This window comes from Giraffa tippelskirchi, chromosome 5, assembly GCF_054371585.1.
Source record: "Giraffa tippelskirchi isolate mGirTip1 chromosome 5, T2T-mGirTip1v1.2.pri, whole genome shotgun sequence".
Classification (NCBI taxonomy): domain Eukaryota; kingdom Metazoa; phylum Chordata; class Mammalia; order Artiodactyla; family Giraffidae; genus Giraffa; species Giraffa tippelskirchi.
In genome coordinates, this window is record NC_137279.1 from 16,083,153 (window position 1) to 16,105,073 (window position 21,921).

A 21,921-nucleotide genomic window follows, 5' to 3' on the forward strand; every position below is an offset into this window, starting at 1 on the left:
TGTATAAACATTGGTTTATTTTGCTTACTTATACTAACTTAAAAAATATATACTGTATCTATAAGTTAACAGACATGTACATAACACATTTTTTCCCTTATGACCCATAAGTAAACTTCAGATCTTGGAATTTCCTAGAAAGTTCTATGTAGCCCATAGTATAAAGAAAGCAGAGGAAAAAGAGTCTAACCTCTGCTTTCCAGGTGGGAAAACTGAGCTACAACAAGGATTTACAACATTCCCATGACCATGCAAAACATTAAAAAAAAAAAAAAAAGATAAACACATTCCCAGTCCTTGAGACTTATTCCAAACATTGGACATTACCAAGTATCCATCTTACATTTTGTCCAAGCGTACTGAAAAAAAGTCCACATCCTGGGATAAGATCAGAAGTACATTGACTAAGAAGTTACAGCCCACGTGCATTTCATTTCTACCCACTTCTCCAGACAGAAATCCCCATGAGTCAAAACAGATGAAAATATGTGTGATAGCTTACCAATGGCACAATTAGTTAGATAACTCTCAGAAGCACAAGAGAGTTTCCACTACAAATCACAAATACTGATAAGAAAGAGGAAGGAAAGTGCCCTTAACTTGGCAGGGTCAGGTCAAGACTGGTAACAGAGTCTTAAGTCCTGGGGAGGCTATTTCTAAGTCACATGCTCCTTCTCTCATCTTAGGGACAATCTACCACAACCACAATGAAGGAATCATTTCTGTCCAAAGAGAGTCACATGAGTCACTTTTCCGTTTCCCATCTCTACATAGGGATCATCTCCCATGTGTCAGGGAAGACAATCTTATGACTCTCTTAACAGTCAGCCCCATGAAGGAATCCTTTTATGACTGCAGGCACCCTCGGATCCCCCACCAAGTTCCCTGGAATATGTATACTTGACAGAAACAGATAGCCAATCACTAAGATGCATTCTCCACCTTCATAGTAGAGAACTGTTAGAGAATTGGCTTCCTACCAAGGGAGTCTATTTCCCAGACACCTTACAAGTTAGAGGTGGTCATAATAATACTGGGTTCTGGACCATGGAATGTGATAGAAAGTGATGTTCAGCCTTCACCAGGCCTGCCCCATGAAAACTTCCATGTATCTCCTTCTTCCATGTCTTTTTTCCTCTCCACCCACTGGAAGGAAGATGCTGCCTAGAGCAACCTTAGAGGTCATGTTATAAATGGCAGGGCCTCTGAAATGAATATGTGGAGGGCTACTCTGCCAACTTTCTCTCCATCCAGTATGTGATGAGAACAAGAAAAAAAGTCTATCATGAGTGAATTACGCATATTTTTAGGTCTGTGTGATATTGTAGCTAATCAAATCGAATTTGTAAGATATGTGATTGAGTATGCCAAGACAGGATTAAAAATATACTTTCAGAGAAGGTGAAGCATAGTGATCAGATCTGTCAGAATTTGGGGGGTCAATGTGGGCAGAAGCAGAGTTCTGTCCTCAGTCACTTAGGTAGATGGCCAATTCAGGATCTCCATTTATTAAATTTTAGTTTATTAAAAAGCATGACAATGTACCACAAATGATTGATTTTTGCCTTTATTTTTTTATAGCTGATGAAAAAAAAAAGCCAAAACATTAATTATCACCCTCACCCTGCTCAGGTTGTTCCAGAAATAAGTCCTTCTTTATGCTTAGGAGACAGAACCAATTAAATCTCATAAAGTGCTTGTCTGATTGGAAAGGGCAAACAAGATGCTCAGAAAAAGGAATTAAAGATGCTAATTCTGGGGGCTCACATCTCTTTCTGAAGCATTTTTTGTTTGCACTGCTTTGGTACCTACTCCTTAAGCTTAGAGTTTAACAAATTAGAAACTGACCACAGGCATCTACGAATTGTTCTTTATTTAAAAAACAACAGGTCCATGAAAAGCCAAGGAAATACGGAGGTGAGGCAGTACCAAAGTCTACTGAGCTGAGGCTAGAAGGGCCTCTGATTTTTCCAGAAATTCCCACTGGTGTTATGACTCAACAATCTGTTGCAATCAGTTGTGGAAAGGGACAGAGCAACAGCTGAAATGCAAGAAAGGGTGCACAATCCAGAGTCATTTCAGCTATTTACCAAAATCCAAGTGCCCCATGGGAATGTCTTGCAACATATGTTCCATTGAAAAATGAGGTTGCAAATCAAGGGATTATTGCAATGACTTGTGAGGAACAGGATTTGTAAGTTTAAATTTTTTTTTTAAGGTTTGTCTTCCTTACTATTCAGTCAGCTCTATAAGGACAGAGACTATGTCATCACTGTACCCCACCCAGCCCCTGGCACACAATTGGTACTCAATAAATATATGTTGTAAGGATGGATGGATGGATGGATAGATGGATGGAAGAATGGAAGGATGGATGCTACCCAGTTCAAGTATGAGTAGGAACATTGTTATTGAAAGAGAGAGTAAGAACAAAACCTACAGGGGCATATAATTTTTAGTGTTTGAAAATGGCATTGAATTAGGACTAATACATCTTAGATAATTGCACCTCTTTTAGAGCCCAAGCTACATTTTTCTATCACTTTGAAACTCGAAAGTACTTTCCCAATGTTTGCTTCACTGGTAAGAAATGCTTTAATAAAAACATTGTCTCTAAGTTGCCTGGCATCATCAGGGGAAAGGTGGTCACTTCCAGGCCCAGAAGAACTCAAAGGTAGCAGGATACCAATGCTCCAAACATGCCAGGCTTACAGTTCATCACTTCCTCCAGCTTGAAAGTGGAGTACATGTCATGGATCGGGCAGTAAGTGGGAGGAGCTCTGATCAACAAGAACACATTGAACACTATGAGGCAACAGTATTTTACTGACCACAGCATGACTTCAATTCACTCTCTGTTCTGACATTAGGAAGAATTTTATGCAGGGGTAAAGTCAAAAAAAATTTCCTTTGGTCACATTTACTTAAAGAATAAGCCGCCTACGACATGGCAACACTTGTTCATACTCCAGGAGTTGGTTTATGACTATCTGCCTGTGCAGTTTGTCCTTCCATCTGGTCTACCCTTTGGGTGTCCAGGCCCTTGATGAGTCTCATACTCAATGCTATTTGCCTCGTTGCCCCTGATGCCCCTCGTTGCATCTGGAAGCAAAGAGCATCACACTGGTACAATAAGACACTGATCTTGGCCAAGGTCTCGGGGTGGGGCCAGGTTCAGTTGAGCTGAGAATGCCCATCAACACTTTCAAATGTCCCCATCCCACCCCACCTGCGTGAGATGGCTTCTGAGCCTGAGGTCTCCATCCTAAGAACCCCAATTGGGAAATCTTGAAGGCAGCTTCAGTGTTGCTCTAGAGCCTGGGTATTGTAGCAGCCTGGGGGCAAGTTGTCCCGAATGTTCTCCAGGTTCTTCACGTCAGCCAGAATGCCATCTATGCTTGTCTCCAGCGAGTGGAGGTGGCCCCTCTGCCAACGCACTCTCTCCTCCAGCTCTGACATCAGCGGCCGCAGCTGGCTGTTGATCTGGGTCTTGGCTCGAAAAAGCTTCTGCTCCAGTAAGATCAGCCCTTCTTCATCCACACTGCCAGGCTGGTCTATTTTTAGAGGACAAGAAAGGAGTTAACAGAGGAAAAAGCTGTGGCTAGATCCTCTCGAATGCATGCAAGCCCTTCCGTAACTTTAATTTCTGTTTGCACCTGCTCAGAGCCAATAGTATGCCATTCTTTTAAAAAGGCTTATTTTAAATTAGAAATAATCTAGAAAAAGTTTTGAGAGCCCAAGCCTTGTTACTAAGTTTTGAAAAGCCCATTTTAAGCATCTGGGCTCTTTAGTTAACCAAAATGAAGCTTGGACTTCAGTTTTCATGATAGAGTCAACAGCTTCTGCTCTGAAAAGGTGAAGGCTGAAGGTCACAGGGACTGAATACTGTCCAAGGTGTCTGCCCAACACAGCTCATCCCTAGGATCAGAATCAACTCCAAATTCTGCTCTCTGAATCACCCTTAGGAAATTTCTTGTTGTTTTCTATTAGAAGACCTTTAGAAACTGGCTGGGTTTCAGGGCTTAGGGAGGCCAAGGTAGGCTTTGCTATTTAAGGGATGCATTCCAGCTGTATGAAATGATGGAAGACTTCATCCTGGCCTGGAACAGTGGGGATCTGGCTAGACATTAGTTTATTTCTAATATGAAATGTGGTCACATTTGTTCAGGCATGCTTTACTCAAATGATATGACATGTCAGCATGAAGGGCACCTGGTAAGACCTGTTTGGTTTGAATAGGTTTGAGTGGACAAGTCAAGGTCATATCCATTTGACTGCGGAAGTTTTATCCCAGCTAAAGAGATTAAACTGTAATTTTTCCAAGACTCAAGAGGCCAGACAGGGTAGAAACAGCACAATAACCCAAATGTTGATCCAGTAGACCAGTCCTTCCCCTGGGGACAGGGGAGGATTCCAGAATTTAGGGTTCTAAGACATGCAGGAGAAGTGAAGCAAGCTTGCAGACAAAATGTCCATGGGGAGGCAGCATGAGCTTCTTGCTCACAGCAGGAGCATCAGACGTGGAGACCTTGGGTGGAATCCTGTCTTCTCCATTTACTATGTGATCTGTGGGGCAGTATTAAACTCCTTGAGCTTCTGTTCACTATTCTGTGAAATAAAATAATAAAATCTGCCTCATTTGTTGTTGTTTCGTTGTAAGTCATGTCCGACTCTTGTGCGACCCTATGGACTATATAGCTCCTCCGTCCATGGGATTTCCCGGGGAAGAATACTGGAGTTGGTTGCCATTTCCTTCTCCAGGGGATCTTCCCTCATCTCCTGCTTGGCAGGCAGATTCTTTACCACTGAGCCACCAGGTAAGCCCTAAAACCCACCTCATAGGACCTTTACAAATTTTACACAACCATCCACCACAAAAAATCTGGCATGGTGCCTGGCACACAGAAAATGCTTGACAGTTCTCACCCAGCCTCCCTCCCCATGCTCTCATTTCCTCTTTAAAGGCTCTGTTAGTTCCATTGCCTTTTTCAGAACACTAAGCAAAGCTGCTAAACTCTCAGCCGGGGATTTTTTTTTTCCTTAAGAGGGTATTTTACTCTTTGGGACTCATTGGATCACAAAGCAGACCCATCAGGAAAACAATGCAGACAATACTTGTCTCTTGGGGTGATGATGACACTCCACACAAAAACCAGGTTTGAAAGTGGCTCTCCTAAGTATGGCTGGAATCCCTGACTGAAGCCCTAGTTCCATATCTGCTGTGGTCCAAGCTTGATAAAACAGGCCACAGAAGGGTTTGCTATCAGTTCTACCCAAATCCAGGATTTTAACTGATCTAAACTTTCTTTTGGGAGGGATTCTGTGAGATAACTGGAGCTGCGGTCATGGGGTGCCATCAAATCTATTTTAGCCTAAAATTTCTACAGTGTCTCATGGACCTACCACTTTGACATTTCATCTGGATCATCTACCAGGCAGCTCAAGTTTCCACAACTGGTTACAGCAAGGTGTAACTGTGGTTTGCGTGTGTGTGTGTGTGCGTGTGTGCTCAGGACCGTTCAACTCTTTATGACCCTATGCACCATGTATCCCACCAGGCTTCTCTGTCCAGGGGATTCTCCAGGCAAGAATACTGGAGTGGGTTGTCATGCCCTCCCCCAGAGGATCCTCCTAACCCCGGGATCAAACCCATATCTTATGTCTCCTGCATTGGCAGGTGGGTTCTTTACCACTAGCGCCACCTGGGAAGTCCCAACTGTGGTTTGGGGAGGGACAAATAGCAGAATCAGCAAGTAATTCTTTTTTCTTAATATTTATGTATTCATTCAACTGTGCCAGGTCTTAGTTGCTGCACACAGGATCTAGTTCCCTGACCAGGGATCGAACCTGGGGCCCCTGCATTGTGAGTACAAAGCCTTAGTCATTGGATCACCAAGGAAGTCCCTCAGCAAGTGATTCTTGATCTCACAGGCTGGGAGAGTGTCCCCTCACCACTCCTATTGTCTTAGAGCTCTCTCACCTCTCAATTACTACAACTATCTCCAAAATGCCTCTTGTCTAAGCCTCCTTCAAACTCTCCTCCACCCAGCTGCCCCAGTAATCTTTCCAAAGTATACAGCACTGACGCCATCCCTCTGCTTGACGCTGTCCACTAGATTCTCAGGATCAAGGCCAGAATCCTTAGAGGGGCTGTCAAGCCATCCAGTATTCTCTTTCACTGTGAAGTTCGAATCCTACCTCCACAATTTACTGTGTGATCTGCAGAGCATTACTAACCTCTCTGAGCCTCAATATACCTTCCCCAAATACACCCAGTTCTTTGACCTACAGACTTTCATCTCCAAGGGCAATAGGTAGATGCCCAGTGATCCACCTTTGAGATGGTAAAATAGAACACAGCAAATGAAAAGCAACCTGCCTAAGGTATCTGAACCTGGAAACAAAGCAAATTTCCTGACACCTTTAAAAGAAGTTGAGATTCCCACGCATCGGGACTAAGTCTAGTTAATATTCTGGGGAGAAGCCCTGGAACACAGGTTGGAAGGTTGTGGATACTCCACATACCTATTAGATGTAGGATGCCATCCAATGTGTTGAGTGTGTCTTGGATCGTAACTCCAGCATTCTTGGCTCTGCTATCAACTCTCTGGGCTTCTGTAATTACCTGAAGAAAAAATAAACACAAACCCATCTGGAAAGGGTGTTCCCACCCTGGCCAGGTTAAAGGACTCTGCCGTGGAAAACCATGGGAACTCACTGTCTGCACTGCGTCCATATCCACGTCGAACTCCTGCTCCTTCCTTGCCAGCTCTCCTTCCACTTTCTTCATCTCACTCTTGAGAGTGGCCAGTCCCTTCTCCATGGCCAAGGCTCCATCTGCTGTCACGTTGGCCTCCAAGTTCAGACTCCCAAACTCCTGGCAGAAGAAAAGGAGCCAGGGACGGAAGGAGAGAGGGGTGAGGTACAGAAACATCCCAGAGACGACCACAGAAAAAATACAGCTGCGGCCAGGCTCTGATGGAGCAAGTGAGATGAACAATGAGAGAGTCCCCAAGCTCTGCCTCAAACAAGTGAATTTGGGGGTATGTCTCCAGAGACTAGGATGGTCGGCTGTGAGACACTGCTTCCCTCTCAGGTCAAGCTCAACAAATGGTGAGTGAAACAGGAACCAGTTGGGAAAACCCAGAGGGTGAGAAACTCAACTCTTTCTCTGCCCTGTTTCTTTGCTGCCATCATCTTTTGAATGGCTTTGTTCCCCAAGACACTTGAGTTTGGTGTGCAGAGAATGAATGGGCTACAGCTTTGAGTTTTGTTTTTACCAGCATGAGTGAATCTTAATATCTTTATCAACAAGCTACTACTAGGCATCAAGTCACAGGTGTCTCTGTGCTAGAAACCATATAAAGAGAGGCACAGAAAATTGGTCCCTACCCTCAAGGGACTTAAGATTTGAGATTATTTTTGGAAGTTTTCAAGTGGTCCAAGAGTGAGGCCACACAGTCTAGATACAAAATGTTCCCTCTTGGCTTTCTAGAGTTGCTTATGATTTCTAAAAGTCATGCTTAAATCAGAACTACGAAGCTCTCTTCCAGTTGAGAAGCACTCTTTCTACTGTAGCACTTAACATATGGGCTGTAAGTGCAACTAGCCTGTGTTTCCCATTACACTGAGTGCTCCTTGAAGAGAAGGACTGAGTTTTTCCCATCTCCATAACCCCAGCACCAAGCACAGTGCTGGCACAGAGTGGAAGGAAAGGGAAAAATGAGTAAGTGGAGCTTAGACCCAGAACTCCAGAATTTCACAATCTTGAATCAAAACACTGGGATAGTTGCTACAAATTGAATTGTGTCCCCCCAAAAAGGATGTGTTGAAATTCTAACCCCTAATACCTCCGAGTGTGACCTAATCCGGAAATAGGGTTGTTGCAGATGTAATTTATTAAGATAAGGTCATGCTGGAGGAGAGTGGGCCCTGAATCCAACCAGTGTCCTTATAAGAAGAGCTGGAGAGATCCAGGAAGAAGGGCCCCAGGTGATGACAGAGGCAGGGACTGGAGAGAAGCCACTGCAAACCACTGAACACAAAGGATTGAGAGCCACCATCGGAAGCTAGGAAGAGGCACGGGAAGTTTCCAACCAGAGTCTCGGAGGGAGCATCGCTCCGCTGACACCTTGATTTCAGACTTCTAGCCTCCAGAACTCTGAGAGAATAAATTCCTGTTGTTTTAAGCCACCCAGTCTGTGCTGCTTTTTGATAGCAGGTCCAGGAAACTAACAGAATGGTCTAAATAAAAAGCAATCTTGCATGGTTCTTCTCATGGTGGTGTCCATAAAGGGGGCTAAAAATGGTGGGGGTGGGGCTCTAGCCCTCAGTCAATGACAGCCTTGTGAGCCAACCAACAAAAAGGCCAGCCAAGTGGATCTGGAAATACCACGGACCATAACAGGACACTGAGTCCTACAGGCCAGGATGAGCCCAACGCTCTCGCTCATTCAACATGACCGGTATGTTTGAAGCTGTTCCCGCTGACCTGCGATTTCTCTTTACCTGTTCTATCTTGCCAGCGATCTTGAGGGCCTCCCCGGCTGCAGTCTTTGCCCTCTGGGAGTCGGTAGCAGCACCCCCCAGGGCTGTTTCTGCTCGCCTGGTCTTGTCGCTGGCATCTGCAACCTTCTGGCTGATGTAAGAGAGTCTCTTCATGGCCTCTTCAGCCTCTGCTTTTCTGTCTTCAACCTGCAGATCAAACTCTGAAATGAAGATAAGAAAACATTGCCATGAAGATGAAAATTAACTTACAACTGAAGATGAAAAGGGCTGAGGCCTGTAAGAAAAATCAGAGTGTTAATAGCACCCAAGGGATGAGAGAGTGGAAAGTTGTACTCATGACTCTTTCTTGTCCAAGAGAAAGTATTGAACTGACAATCAACAATCAGCCTGCCCTGGGTCCCCATCTTTGCAAAAGTGAACCTCCAAATGAATCAGAAGCAAGTAGACTCTTTGAAGCCCAAAGTTTCAAGCCAGAGCCTTAAACCCTAAGCTGCCAGTGGCAATAATTAGCAATTGAATAGAATGGGTAGAGAGGTACTTCCTGTGAAGAAGAAAATCCCAAGACTTGAAAATGTCTTTATTGTTGTTCTTTAGTGAAGAAGCCTGAAACTTTAACCAAATCTCTGCAAGACTTCCCAGGTAGCTCTAGTGGTAAAGAACCCACTTGCCAGTGCAGGAGACATAAAATCCCTGAGTCGGAAAGATCCCCTGGAGGAGGGAAGGGCAACCCACTCTAGCATTCTTGCCTGGAGAATCCCAAGGACAGAGGAGACTGGCCAGCTACAGTCCACAGGATCATAAAGAGTCGGAAACAACTGAAGCGACTTAGCATGCATGCACTGCAAGGCACAAACCTAGATTTCCTGGAATCTAGATACTATGACAAAGCTTGTTCTATCATTTATCACAAAGCAACCTCACTGACTCTATATTGGAACAAACCAGGCCAAAGAAAGAGAGAGAGAAAGGAAGAAAGAAAGAAAGGGAGAGAAAAGAAAATCATCTATATGGTAGTGGGATATCTAATCTCTTCAGGACCTTAGAGGCAGTTTAGTTCAAATTTCTTCTTTTAGAGATGGGAAAATCAGAATCTGGAAAGGTTATGTGACTTGCCTACAGTCACACAGCCAGCTCAGCCTAATCACATGATTGAGCATAGATCAGAACTCAAGCCTTTTGACATTTAGTACAATACGGGCTTCCCTGGTGGCTCAGATGGTAAAGAATCTGCCTGCAATGTGGGAGACCTGGGTTCGATCCCTGGGTTGGGAAAATCCTCTGGAGAAGGGAATAGCTACCCACTCCAGTATTCTTGCCTGGAGAATTCCATGGACAGAGGAACCTGGCGGGCTACAGTCCATTGGGTCACAAAGAGTTGGATGCAACTGTGCAATTAACACTGTCCGTTTTCACAATTGTTTCTACTATATCAAATATTTTTAAATGTTTTTCTTTACAAAGATACTTATTGAGTGTCTATTAATACCTCAACATGCCTGCCACTTACAGAGATTTATGAAGATTCAAAATAAACCAAAGTCATGTTTATATCTTTAAAATACTCAAGTGATCTGAACCCTGAAATACTCACCTCTGAGGTTCTTTAAGATGTTCTCAACTTCATAAAAAGTGGCATTGCCCATACTTAGTGCTTCTTGGGCTCTGCTTTTAGCAAGGTTGGCACGGGAAAGCAGCTGATCTGATTTCTGTAAATGGGCAGGCAGAACAAGATTAGAGTAAATGTAACACACACCTGGGCAGAGCCCTCCCGCCAGCATGGTCGCTCTGACACACTGCTCTTCACAACCGAGAACTGTGATTCCTGGAGTCTAGGCATGCTGTAGCAAACCCCTCCACAACCTGAGACCACACAAACTTATAACCTGATGACCCAATAGGATTCCACATTGAGGACAGTCTCGAGCGCTACTCAGGGACAAGAACAGTTTTGCAAATCCTAATTTTAAACTCTAGATACTTCCTAAAGTATGGACATACCCTTCATAGACATATGTCATAACCTAGGAAGTATAGACATATGTCTTCATAGACAGAGCTAGATCAAATTGGGCCCAGGAGACCTAAGTCCTATTCCTACGTTTGAGGGCTGAAGGAAATGGCAACCCACTCCAGTATTCTTGCCTGGAGAATCCCGCAGATGGAAAAGCCTAGTAGGCTACAGTCCATGGGGTTGCAAAGAGTCGGAAATGACTGAGTGACTTCACTTTCAGTGAGTGGAACTGAGGTAGTCACATTAAGGTCTCAATAAGCAGCAATACCATGACCTTTCGAGAGTTTTTGATGGTTCCTCTTACTGGTGGCCATTCAATACGGGTCTGCTGAGGGAACGAAGTGACAAGGATACCTGTCTCTCATTCTTCCCGTCCTGTAAGAGCTCCTGGGTTTCTTCTTCCCAGTTTCCCAGACTGCTTTGCACACGCTTGAACTCATCCATTCGCTTAGTCACCAGGCTTGAGAGAGAGTCAGCTTTTTGTCTGATCCTCTTCGCTTCTACCTGTGAGTCCCCCAAAATGAATAAGCCTTACTTTCTGCTCACCAGTTGCCACACACACCGGTCTTCCTAGGACCTGCCATCGTTGCCTGAAAACAACAATCCAGGCCCAGAGTCCAACAGAAATGAGGCAATATTCCTCATGCAAGTCAGGCAGCCGGCCCCTCGACCAGCAAACGAATTTTATGTCTGCTCTGCGTTTTTTATTATCGTTTCCTACGTGCGAAAATCATTGTGAATGCTTTTTGCTGTGGGTAGAAAGCTGAATCTTAATCCAATAAATTTGGGATAGTTAAAGGAATTGATGACAGAAACAATGCAAACTTTTGAGGAAAAAAAAGCCTTCCAAGTGGCTATACATGAAGATATACTATAGGTTGGACCCAAAGGTAAATATCAAAATTTATCTATAGTAACTTCCCACAGGTTTCAACAGTCCCCCAAACTAGGCAAGAGACAGAAAAACGTGTATTCTCTAACAGAAATAGGTTCAGAATGTGAACCAAGGTGTTATCAGGGGCCAAGATTGGAGTTTAAGAACAAAGATAAGAGGAGGATAGTGAGGAGGATAAATGCTCTTCCTAATTTAAAGCAAGAAAGGTAAATATGGAGGAAAAAACTGGATGATTGAACAATCCAATGGAATCCCCAGAGAAGAAAGCATTATGGCCCTTCTTCTGTACATCACTGCATAGGTTAGACGCCTTTACCTGGAAGGACTGATCATTGATCCCCTGAAGCTGAGCTGCTGAACTTAGAAGGCGGAGACTATGCTGATATGACTTATCTGCTTCAGTCTCAGTTTGAGTGGCCTCCCTCGACAGCTGCTGGGCCAGAGACTTGGTTTTCTCCAACCTGCAGGAAGTGAAGAGAGTGGACTTTGAGAATTCGCTCTTTTTATTAAAAGCAAAAATTCATTCTGTTAAAAATATGTCGTCAGGATTAGCTGAAGAACCAGACGAGTATACATGTCTGATATGTGTCTCTTTCCACAATTTAAACACAGACATTAAAGTTTATACAGGTTGGGTCAGAAAAATTCAACCCAAGTTTCCCAATTCTTGATCACATGAATATATTATGTTTATACGCTCCATGCCGCCAGATGGGTGTGTTCACATCCTTTAAACGCCACAGATGGTACCATATCTACAAATATACAATCTCTAAATCAAAACTGAAACTTGACTTAGAGTAATTGACGTTTTTCTTCCAGTCCTAAAGGCATCTGCTTTCCTCCAAAGTAACATTCTCATTCTCTTGTCCTTCTTACTATTGATACTTTTAAAGGAATACAGCACTCTCAGATGTAGTTTGCATTGTACCCTGGGAGGGAGCGGATTATATTGGCCCGTGTGAGGAGCTGCTGAAACGTACTTTCCCACAAGCTCTTGCACCACGGAGCCATGGACGCTGCCGCCGCTGCCTCCCTCAGTAGCAGCCTTGCGCGCCAAGGCCAGGGCTTGGTTGGAGTAGTCTTCCGTTTCTCTGACCAGTTGCTCCATGTTATTGGCTGACTCGACATGGCTGAAAGGATCAAAAAGAATGAGTTTTTATAGCAAAGGGCTTCCTTCATTATTTTTAAAAATTTTTTTGCCATACAACAACGTTCTTATTTTGTATTAGGGTGTAGCTGATTAACAATGTTGTGATCGTTTCAGATGAACAGCAAAGGGACTGAGCCATACATATACATGTATCCATTCTCCCCTAAACTTCCCTCCCATCCAGGCTGCCACATAACATTGAACAGAGTTCCACATGCTATACAATAGATCCTTGTTGGTAATCCACTTAAAATATAGCAATGTGTACATGTCCATCCTTCCTCCCAAATAGAGCTACCATTTGGTAGCTACCCTCCTACTCCTGGGCATACATCTGGAGGAAAACATGATCAGAAAGGATACATGCATCCCAATGTTCACTGCAGCACCATTTACAATAGCCAAGACATGGAAGCAACCTATATGCCCATTGACAGAGGAATGGATAAAGAAGATGTGATATATATATATACAATGGAATATTACTCAGTCATTAAAAAGAATGAAATAATGCTCTTTGCATAAACATGGATGGACCTAGAAATTGTCATACTGAGTGAAGTAAGTTAGACTGAGAAGGAGAAATATCATATGACATCCCTTATATGTGGAATCTAAAAGAAATGATATGGAAAGGTACAAAGGGCTTCCTTTAGGCCTTTTATTTAAATAAAGGGAGAGGAGTAAGAGAACTGTTTTGACTCAAAAAACCAAATAGAATTGACCCAAATGAGATGGAGCTTCTCTAGCAGAGGTGCTATCAAGAAGCAGAAGGTGTTCTGAGAAGTAGCTTCACGACTTAAACTTTTTTGATGATCTACTCCATTTATAGCATAATCAGGGGAAGCTATGGAGATGGGCAGGAGAAATCTCAGGGTGATAAATACTGCATTTATAAACTGTTTTCTGCAGGAGAAATCCCTAGGCTTTATTTTACCCAGGATCCAACTCCCTCTCCACTTTTTGCTGAATCTTAAAACTTAGCCCAACATTGAGGGGGACAAAGTCCATCAATAACAGTTCCTCAGTTACTTTTGTCCTCCTGGTTCTAGAAACTGATGAAAACAAATCCAGGAGGCAGCTCACACTATGAGAACATGAGCCAGCCCCCTTCTGCTGACTGAATTCCATTCGGGATTAGCAGAGCCTGCCACCTTGCTGAGCCCTCTGCCAGGAGCAAACCTCTTCAACATCAATTCTGATCGTAGGATTTCCAATCAGCAAGGACTAAGGAGCTGCCTGTGATTACCAGGGCCCTGCAGAGCCGGTTTTCAGGAGGGAGTTCTCCCTCTCTGCACTCCTGGCCCCCATAGGCTAGCAAAAAACTCATTGCTACTTGTTCCCAGGCTTGGTGTGGGAGCCTGGGAGTCCCTCAAAGCTGCAAAGTACTCTTTTCCAAGGGCTGATTCATTCCACAGGGTCCAAGGAATTACATCTGACATACACCGAAGCCATACCATGAGTCATAGAGAAATCTGGAAGAGAAACAACTCCACCCCCAACTTCTGCCAAATGACATTGCCCAGTGGCCACCTACATACACTGAAAACCATGTGGTTAAAAAATGGCCTCAGGGCAGAGGAATGGCTGCAAAGGAGCCTGGAGGTAATCAGTATGGAGCTTTGGTCCTGAACACTCAGCAGAGTTGTTCAAGTCTGGCCTCACAGAAGTGGTCTGAGGCAGAGGTGCCCTCCAGTACTACTCACCTGTCTGCCAGTCTCGTGGCCTCCTGAGCTAGACTTTTAAAGCCATTTGGCCCCGTGTAGTGCTCTGAGGGAGGAATGTTCTGTGGAAAAAGGACAAATGGTTAAGGCTTTGCTGGGAGCCATGGAGCCTAAGCAGGTTTTGCAGCTGTCCTGTCTGAAGCCCTTGTCATTAGTCACACAGAATTCTCCATCCTGACACATCAAGAGTTCCTGGTTTACCATGGTCATTACATCAAAAAAAAAAAAAAAAAAAATGTAGAGACTAGAATCAAATAGAAATCCAAGTTCAAAAAAACTCTGTATATATAGATGGATTTTAAATATATATGCATGTTTATATCCTCTTATATATTTAAAGTCCAGTAGAATATAGGCCAAGTTTTAATGGTAGTTATTTCGTAGCAATGAGATCATAGGGGACATTTATTTTCTGAATATTCCACAAAAGGAAAATCAATACACACTATTTTTAAATCCTTCATTTTTCCAGCATTATATCTGATTTATCTTCCAACTTTCTTTATCCACCTCCCATCTTACATTATTGTCACCATTGCCTCCTTTATTCAGAAAGACAAGAGTGTTCATTCAAATCTCCTCCTCCTATCATACCACAAGCTACATACATCATTAGGAAAATCATACTGTAACAACATTTTCCCTATTTTCATCACCATGTTTTTATTGGTCTCCTTCCTTCCCTCCTAATTCCTTCCTTCTCTCTTCATTTTGTTCATTCATTCTTTCATATAGCAAACATTTGTCAGAGCCACACTTGGTGTTATGGGCTGAGAAAGTAAAGATGAACAAAATTGAATCCTGCCCTCCGAGAGCTAACAAGCTAGAAGATAGGAAGAAAGAAGGGAGAAGACAATGCTACAGGCAGCAAGAAATGAACTGGTGAAAGAGAAAGGCTGTCACTAAGTCGTGTCCAACTCTTTTGTGACCCCATGGATTGCAACATGCTGGGCTCCTTTGTCCATAGGATTTCCCAGGCAAGAATATGGGAGTGGGTTGCCATTTCCTCCTCCAAGGGATCTTCCTGACCCAGGGGTTGAACCCGCATCTCCTGCTTGGCAGGTGGATTCTTTACCACTGAGCCACCTGGGAAGCCATAAAGCATAAAATGGGAACTGGCAGGAAACCAAAGAAAGTTGTGACTGCTGCAAGGAAAAGAAGTCCTACTGACTACCAGAGAGACCAGAAAACCCGAAAGACAAAGTGAGCCCATGACACGTGCCATGGGTCCCCCAGCTCAGCAGAGACTCTCACCCCCTAACCCAGCACCACCTACGGTGTTCCGCAGGGCAGCCTCGCTCTCTTCCAGGCTTAGGCGCATCTGCGTGATGAGCCTGCGAGTATCTTGAACTCGGTCCTGATGCTGGCTGCCCAGGGTCCGAAGTCTCTCCACAGTCATCTTGAGGTCATCCAGGCGGGTTCGGTAGCTATTCTCTTGACTCCTGGCCTTGGCCAATTGGAGATTGAGGGATCTAATAGCACCTGAACACCAACAAGGAAAGGGAGGATGAGCACGTTGGGGGGTCAAGTCATCAAAAATAGAGGGCTGAAAAAGTGACTTTGACTGGCTTTCGGCAAAACGGTAAAAGCCCAGTATGTGAATGCATGCTCTTTTATCTGCATCATTTCAAATCTCAGAGCATCACAGACAGTTCTGCCGCCTCCACAAGGGCTAGGCAGAGACATCTGCTGAACTGTTACCACCAAAGATTCTATGACCTAGGGGATTGCTTTCTAAGCCTCTGAATTCTCCCCTGTGTGAAATGGGCCTCCATCACCTTCTGAAATCTGGGCTTCTCTCAGAAGGTCCCGAAGGGCCTGTTCAGCCTGCTGCATCCTGCCCTCCAGCTCTGCATCGCGTACTGCTCCTCCGCCAGCCTGAGCCTTCGAAATCAGGGTCTCCAGGCTCTCAAGTTGCTGCGTAAACTGATCCATCTGAAACCATGAAGGAAAGAGGATTAGAACAGAGATGGAGTTCACGGTGAAATATTATAAGCCACGTACCCAGCGGCTAAGGCTTCCCAGGTGGCCCTAGTGGTAAAGAACCCACCCGCCAATGCAGAAGACAAAAGAGACACCAATTCGACCCCTGAGTCGGGAAGATTCCTTGGAGAAGGGCATGGAAATACTGGTTGCCACTCCAGTGTTCTTGCCTGGAGAATCCCAAGGACAGAGGAGCCTGGTGAGCTACAGTGCATGGGGTTACAAAGAGTCAGACACGACTGAAGTGACTGAGCACACACGCATGGATCAGAGGTAATAGTTACAAGTCCAGAAATGCCGGCATGTCATGGTGAAGTTCAGACTTTAGAGCCTAGACTTTCTGAGTCTGGATCCTGGTTCCACCACACACTAGCTGTGTGACCTCAGGCAAGCCACTTTCTTTATCTGTAGGATGAGGATAATAATATCGCACAGACTTATCATTTGGATTAAATGAGTTAGTATTTGTGCTTAGAATAGTGCTGGGAATAGAGGAAGTGCTATAGAGGCCGGTTAAATAGATAAATTTTAAAAAACAAGTTGAGTTTGTTCTACATTTGGGTTCTGTTTGGGCCCTTTCCTCCCCCACCCTTCACTCCAGTAAAAATAATAATTCATAATTAACAACAACAACATCAATTTCATTCTTCTCTGGAATTTGAATGAGAAATTTCTGGAGACCATTTCTGTTTGGACAGCCTTGACACCTTTAGATTTCTCATATCTTTTATGTTATTGTTGTGGTTCTGTCACTAAATCGTGTACAACCTTCTGTGACCCCATATTCTGCAGCACACCAGGCTTCCCTGTCCTTCACTATCTCCCGAAGTTTGCTCAAACTCGTGTCCATTGAGTTGCTGATGCCACCCAACCATCTCATCCTCTGTCACCCCGTTCTCCACCTGCCCTCCATCTTTCCCAGTATCAGGATGTTTTCCAATGAGTGAGCTCTACACATCAGGTGGCCAAAGTACTGGAGCTTCAGCTTCAGCATCAGTCCTTCCAATGAATATACAGGGTTGATTTCCTTTAGGATTGACTGGTTTGAACTCCTTGCTTTCCAAGGGACTCAAGAGTCTTCTCAAGCACCACAATTTGAAAGCATCAACTCTTTGACTATCAACTTTCTTAATGGTCCAACTCTCACATCTGTACGTGACTACTGGAAAAAACCACAGCTTCAACTATATGGACCTTTGTTGGCAAAGCGATGTCTGCTTTTTAATACGCTGTCTAGGTTTGTCATAGCTTTCTTTCCAAGGAGCAAGCATCTTTTAATTTCATGGCTGCAGTCCCCATCCGCAGTGATTTTGGAGCCCAGGAAAATAAAATCTGTTACTGTTTCCACTTTTTTCCTTCTATTTGCCATGAAATGAAATTTTGTTCTTAGTAATGCTTCCTAAGACCCACTTGACTTCACGTTCCAGGATGTCTGGCTCTAGGCGAGTGACCACACCATCATGGTTATTTGGGTCATTAAGACTTTTTTTTTGTATAGTTCTTCTGTGTATTCTTGCCACCTCTTTTTAATCTCTTCTGCTTCTGTTAGGTCCTTACCATCTCTGTCTTTTATCGTGCCCATCCTTGCATGAAATGTTCCTTTGATGTCTCCAATTTTCTCAAAGAGATCTCTGGTCTTTCACATTTTATTGTCTTCCTCTGTTTCTTTGCATTTTTCACTTAAGGAGGCTTTCTTATCACTCCTTGCTATTCTCTGGAGCTCTGCATTCAGTTGGGTATATCTTTCCCTTTCTCCTGTGCCTTTTGCTTATCTTCTTTCCTCAGCTATTTATAAAGCCTCCTCAGACAACCACTTTGCCTTCTTGCATTTCTTTTTCTTGGGGATGGTTTTTGTCACTGCCTCCTGTACAATGTTATGAACCTCCGTCCATAGTTCTGTAGTCACTCTATCAGATCTAATTCCTTGAATCTATTTGTCACCCCCACTGTATAATCATCAGGGATTTGATTTAGGTCATACCTGAATGGCCTAATGGTTTTCCCTACTTTCTTCCATTTAAGTCTGAATTTGGCAATAAGGAGCTCATGATCTGAGCCACAGTCAGCTCCAAATCTTGCTTTTGCTGATTGTATAGAGCTTCTCCATCTTCAACTGCAAAGAATATAATCAATTTGATTTTAGTATTGACAGTCTGGTGATGTTCATGTGTAGAGTCATCTCTTGTGTTGTTGGAAGAGAGTATTTGCTATGACCAGAGTGTTCTCTTGGCAAAACTCTGTTAGCATCTTCCCTGCTTCATTTTGTTCTCAAAGGCCAAACTTGCCTGTTACTTCAGGTATCTCTTGACTTCCTACTTTTGCATTCCAGTCCCCTATGATGAAAAGGACATCTTTTTTCAGTGTTAGTTCTAGAAGGTCCTGTAAGTCTTCACAGAACCAGTCAACTTCAGCTTCTTCAGCATCAGTGGTTAGGGCATAGCCTTGGATTACTGTGATGTTGAATGGTTTGCCTTGGAAAAGAACTGAGATGATTCTGCCATTTTTGAGATTTCACTCAAGTACTACATCTCAGACTCTCTTGTTAACTGTGAGGGCTATTCCATTTCTTCTAAGGGATTCTTGCATAGACCATTGTAGATACAATGGTCATCTGAATTAAGTTCACCCATTCCCATCCATTTTAGTTCACTGATTCCTAAAATGTCAGTGTTCACTCTTGCCATCTCCTGCTTGACTACATCCAATTTACCTTGATTCACAGACCTAACATTCCAGGTTTCTATGCAGTATTGTTTTTTACAGCATCAGGCTTTACTTTCCCCACGAGACACATCCACAACTGAGCATTATTTCCACTCTGGCCCAGCCACTTCATTCTTTCTGGAGCTATCTCTCTGCTCTTCCCCAGTAGCATATTGGACATCTTCCAACCTGGGGGGCTCATCTTCCGGTGTCGTACCTTTTTGCCTTTTCATACTGTTCCTGGGGTTCTCAAGGCAAGAATACTGGAGAGGTTTGCCATTCCCTCCTTCAGTGGACCATGTTTTGTCAGAATTCTTCACTGTGACACGTCTTGTGTGTCCCTGCACAGCATGGCTCATAACTTCATTGAGTTATGCAAGCCCCTTTGCCATGACAAGGCAGTGATCCGTGACACCTCTTTTATATGTTTAGGTTTCCTTTGTTTGTTTCATAAGGACATTTCTTAGAAAAAATCCATCTAGAAAGTGGCGTATTATAATAGAGCACTGAATTCAGATTCAGTGGACATTGGTGGCATTTTCAGTCCCACCTATGTGACTTTTGAAGAATAACACATTTTTCAAAAATGGTAAATATAAGAACATAACTCTGAAGTATTACTACTACCTGGAAATTTTTTAACATAACAATTTTTCAAGAGAGAAATAGTAATCCCCACTCTTGTCCTCAGGAGACTAGGAGGAGCCTGGGTTTGTGACAGAACCACCCAGAAGATACTTCAGGATTTTACTTGTGAAGGTGAGGGCTGGCTAGCATGCACACCTGACTCTTCACTTGATTATAGCAAGCTGGACAGTTGGTTAATGCTGCATGGTCACAGTTGAGGCCGTCAAATCCTGGCTTGCAAACACAGCTGCCATCACTTCTACACTCCATGGGCTCCGAGCCCATTGGGTTGCAGTTGCAAGCTAGAGACAAAAGACAAACAGGAAGCTTTCATGTCAAACTAATTCTGGAACCTGGAGGCATAGCAAAGATAAAAGGAAGATCCAGTTACCCACAGCAAAGAACCCTTCTTTGCCCTTGTTGATTCATGTTGTGTTGGATTAGTTTCTTGGCTATGTCTCCAAGCACATTCCCAACACAGAGAGGTCTTGGGAATCATCTGGCAGGTTTGCTTGGTGTGTGTGTGTGTGGATGAAGAGACACTTCAACAGCCCATCCTTTCTCGTGACACTGATTTACTTCCCCCCATTAAATTGTAAGTCTCTTGGATATTCTGCAGACACTCTGGGTTTGCTCACAGGAAGAGTAACATTTCTTCTGGGCCTATAATATGCCAGATGTAGACATCTCTCTGTATATTACAGATGAGAAATATGGGCTCAGAGAGGTTGAGTAATCTGTCCTAGGACATACAGCAAGAAGATGGCAAGAATGGGAACTTGGAAAGAGCCAGTGCTATTTTCCTTCTGCGCTGCTGCCTTTGACGTAGGAAATGCAGTAAAGCAGTGCCTTATTCAATCAAACTGATTCAGTATCACTACATGTCATGTTCTGTTCTAGGAGCCAAGGATATAACAGTGGGTGAGATATTGCTCAAATGGAGTGATTCTCTGGGTACTCCAACTTCAGTGATCACAAAACACTTGGAATAACGTCTGAGCATATGTTATTATTTGCTTCCATATTTATGTGTCTTCCTTATTAGCATATAAGCTTTTTGCGAGCTGGGCTGACTTATTCATTATTATAACCTCAGTATCTAGCTCCACACTGCACACATGGTAAGAGCTTGATAAAAGATAGTTCAGTGAAAAAATTGTATGGTCTAATAGTGAAATCTCTATTAATATCACTTCATAGATATGGGCTTCCCTGGTAGCTCAGACAGTAAAGAATCTGCCTGCAATGCAGGAGACCTGGGTTCAATCCCTGGGTTGGGAAGATTTTCAGAGAAGGAAATGGCAACCCATCCAGTATTCTTGCCTGGAGAATACCATAGACAGAGGAGCCTAGTAGGCTACAGTATATGGAGTCACAAAGAATTGGACATGACTGAGCAACTAACAATTTCTTTTTTCTTTTCAGATGGAATTATATAGTTTACAGTGTGCTTTCTCATATGCTATTTTATCTTTGCAACCACTTTGAGTAAAATATTAACTGTCCATATGAGGAAACTGAGACTCAGAGAAATTAATTGGCAAGATCCGAATAATACAAGAGGTATGTTAAAAAACTGGACTTAAACTCATATTGTTGATGTCATGTGAATGCTTCCTATCATAGGACATCACAGCTAACCCACAAGCTGGGGTCAGGGCAGGTGGAATTTGTGCACCTGGGTAGCAGCCCAAGTTGCACCGAGGTCCTCAAGCATCTCCAAGGCTGGGCACTCTGGTGTGAATGAGGGGCTCTGGGTGCCCTGCAGACCTCCTGGGGAGCCTCCAATCTGGGTCCCCAGAGCCACTCTGGACCTTAAAATAAGCAAGCTCCTGAGTTGTGGGCACCAGGCTGGTCTGGGACCTTGGTGACTGAGGGGTGAGTCTAAGTGGCAGGCCAGCTCCCTTGAACTGAATTTGCCTCTACAACAGAACACGTGCAAAGGCTTGAAAGAAGGGCTGAGCAAGAGGCCCGGTCTGCACATTCATGCTTTGATGTGATCTGAAGCAGCCCCCAGGAATGCTCCACGAGAGCCACTGCTTTGAAGCCCGACCTCCTTAGGAGACGTGTGGACCGTCACCTTTCTATACATCAATCACAATGACTTCCTGAGAGGGTCTCTCCAGCTACTTTACAGCCCACTCCCCTCCCACTTCAGTGTGTTCAGGCTTCGACTTGAGTCATTTATTACCTTCCTCTTATGGGTCTGGCAGCCACTCGCCTGCCTACCAGCCTGGGGACTACGCATAGGAGGCAGCCCCATTTTATCTCCTCTTCCACTTTGGAATGTAAACCTGACCCTTTTCACTTCTCCCAC

The 21,921-nt window shown here is 43.9% G+C and overlaps 1 protein-coding gene across 1 annotated transcript in view; it reads right to left on the bottom strand.

Moving 5' to 3' along the window:
* Positions 1 to 2,808: 2,808 nt before the first annotated feature.
* LAMC2 (laminin subunit gamma 2) overlaps positions 2,809 to 21,921 on the bottom strand; it is a 65,135-nt gene continuing 46,022 nt past the window's right edge. Inside the window, exons 12-23 of the mRNA XM_081492470.1 lie at positions 19,761 to 19,906; positions 16,070 to 16,226; positions 15,568 to 15,773; positions 14,274 to 14,353; positions 12,398 to 12,547; positions 11,731 to 11,875; positions 10,874 to 11,023; positions 10,100 to 10,214; positions 8,509 to 8,708; positions 6,719 to 6,877; positions 6,526 to 6,625; positions 2,809 to 3,554 (exon numbers count right to left, since the gene is read on the bottom strand). Coding sequence (XP_081348596.1) covers positions 3,301 to 3,554; positions 6,526 to 6,625; positions 6,719 to 6,877; positions 8,509 to 8,708; positions 10,100 to 10,214; positions 10,874 to 11,023; positions 11,731 to 11,875; positions 12,398 to 12,547; positions 14,274 to 14,353; positions 15,568 to 15,773; positions 16,070 to 16,226; positions 19,761 to 19,906 — 1,862 coding nt within the window. The 3' untranslated portion in view covers positions 2,809 to 3,300. The remainder of the gene's footprint in view (positions 3,555 to 6,525; positions 6,626 to 6,718; positions 6,878 to 8,508; positions 8,709 to 10,099; positions 10,215 to 10,873; positions 11,024 to 11,730; positions 11,876 to 12,397; positions 12,548 to 14,273; positions 14,354 to 15,567; positions 15,774 to 16,069; positions 16,227 to 19,760; positions 19,907 to 21,921) is intronic.